The sequence below is a fragment of the Penaeus monodon genome, chromosome 32, assembly GCF_015228065.2.
Source record: "Penaeus monodon isolate SGIC_2016 chromosome 32, NSTDA_Pmon_1, whole genome shotgun sequence".
Taxonomy (NCBI): Eukaryota; Metazoa; Arthropoda; class Malacostraca; order Decapoda; family Penaeidae; genus Penaeus; species Penaeus monodon.
Window position 1 is genome coordinate 7,193,091 of NC_051417.1, and position 250 is coordinate 7,193,340.

The 250-nt window shown below is 61.2% G+C and overlaps 1 protein-coding gene across 4 annotated transcripts in view; it reads left to right on the plus strand.

The window, feature by feature from the left end:
• The window catches only part of LOC119593404, a 24,066-nt gene that overhangs the window by 7,036 nt on the left and 16,780 nt on the right, over nucleotides 1–250 (plus strand). For all 4 annotated transcript variants that reach the window (XR_005230544.1, XR_005230545.1, XM_037942334.1 and 1 more), the window contains exon 5: nucleotides 90–234. Coding sequence is in view for 2 of the 4 variants with exons in the window: in XM_037942334.1 (XP_037798262.1) it covers nucleotides 90–234 (145 nt within the window). In the remaining 2 variants the exon portion in view is untranslated. The remainder of the gene's footprint in view (nucleotides 1–89; nucleotides 235–250) is intronic.

Here is a 250-nt window from a genome sequence, read left to right on the forward strand (position 1 = left end):
CGAAACGTGGAAACAGACAGGGATGTAATCTTAACTATTCCTCACCTCCTCACGTTCATTCCTCTCACCGCCCCTTCGTCTCCCCCCAGAGCGCTATCGGTGGAGGACAGCGAAGACGAGGGCCCGCCCTCACGCCCACGCAGCGCCCAGAGAGGCTCGCTACGCCCACGCGGCCACAAGTCCTCGCTCTACCGGAAGACGCAATCCCTCGATCACCAGATGGCGGAGGACCGAGTGAGTATTGGATGCC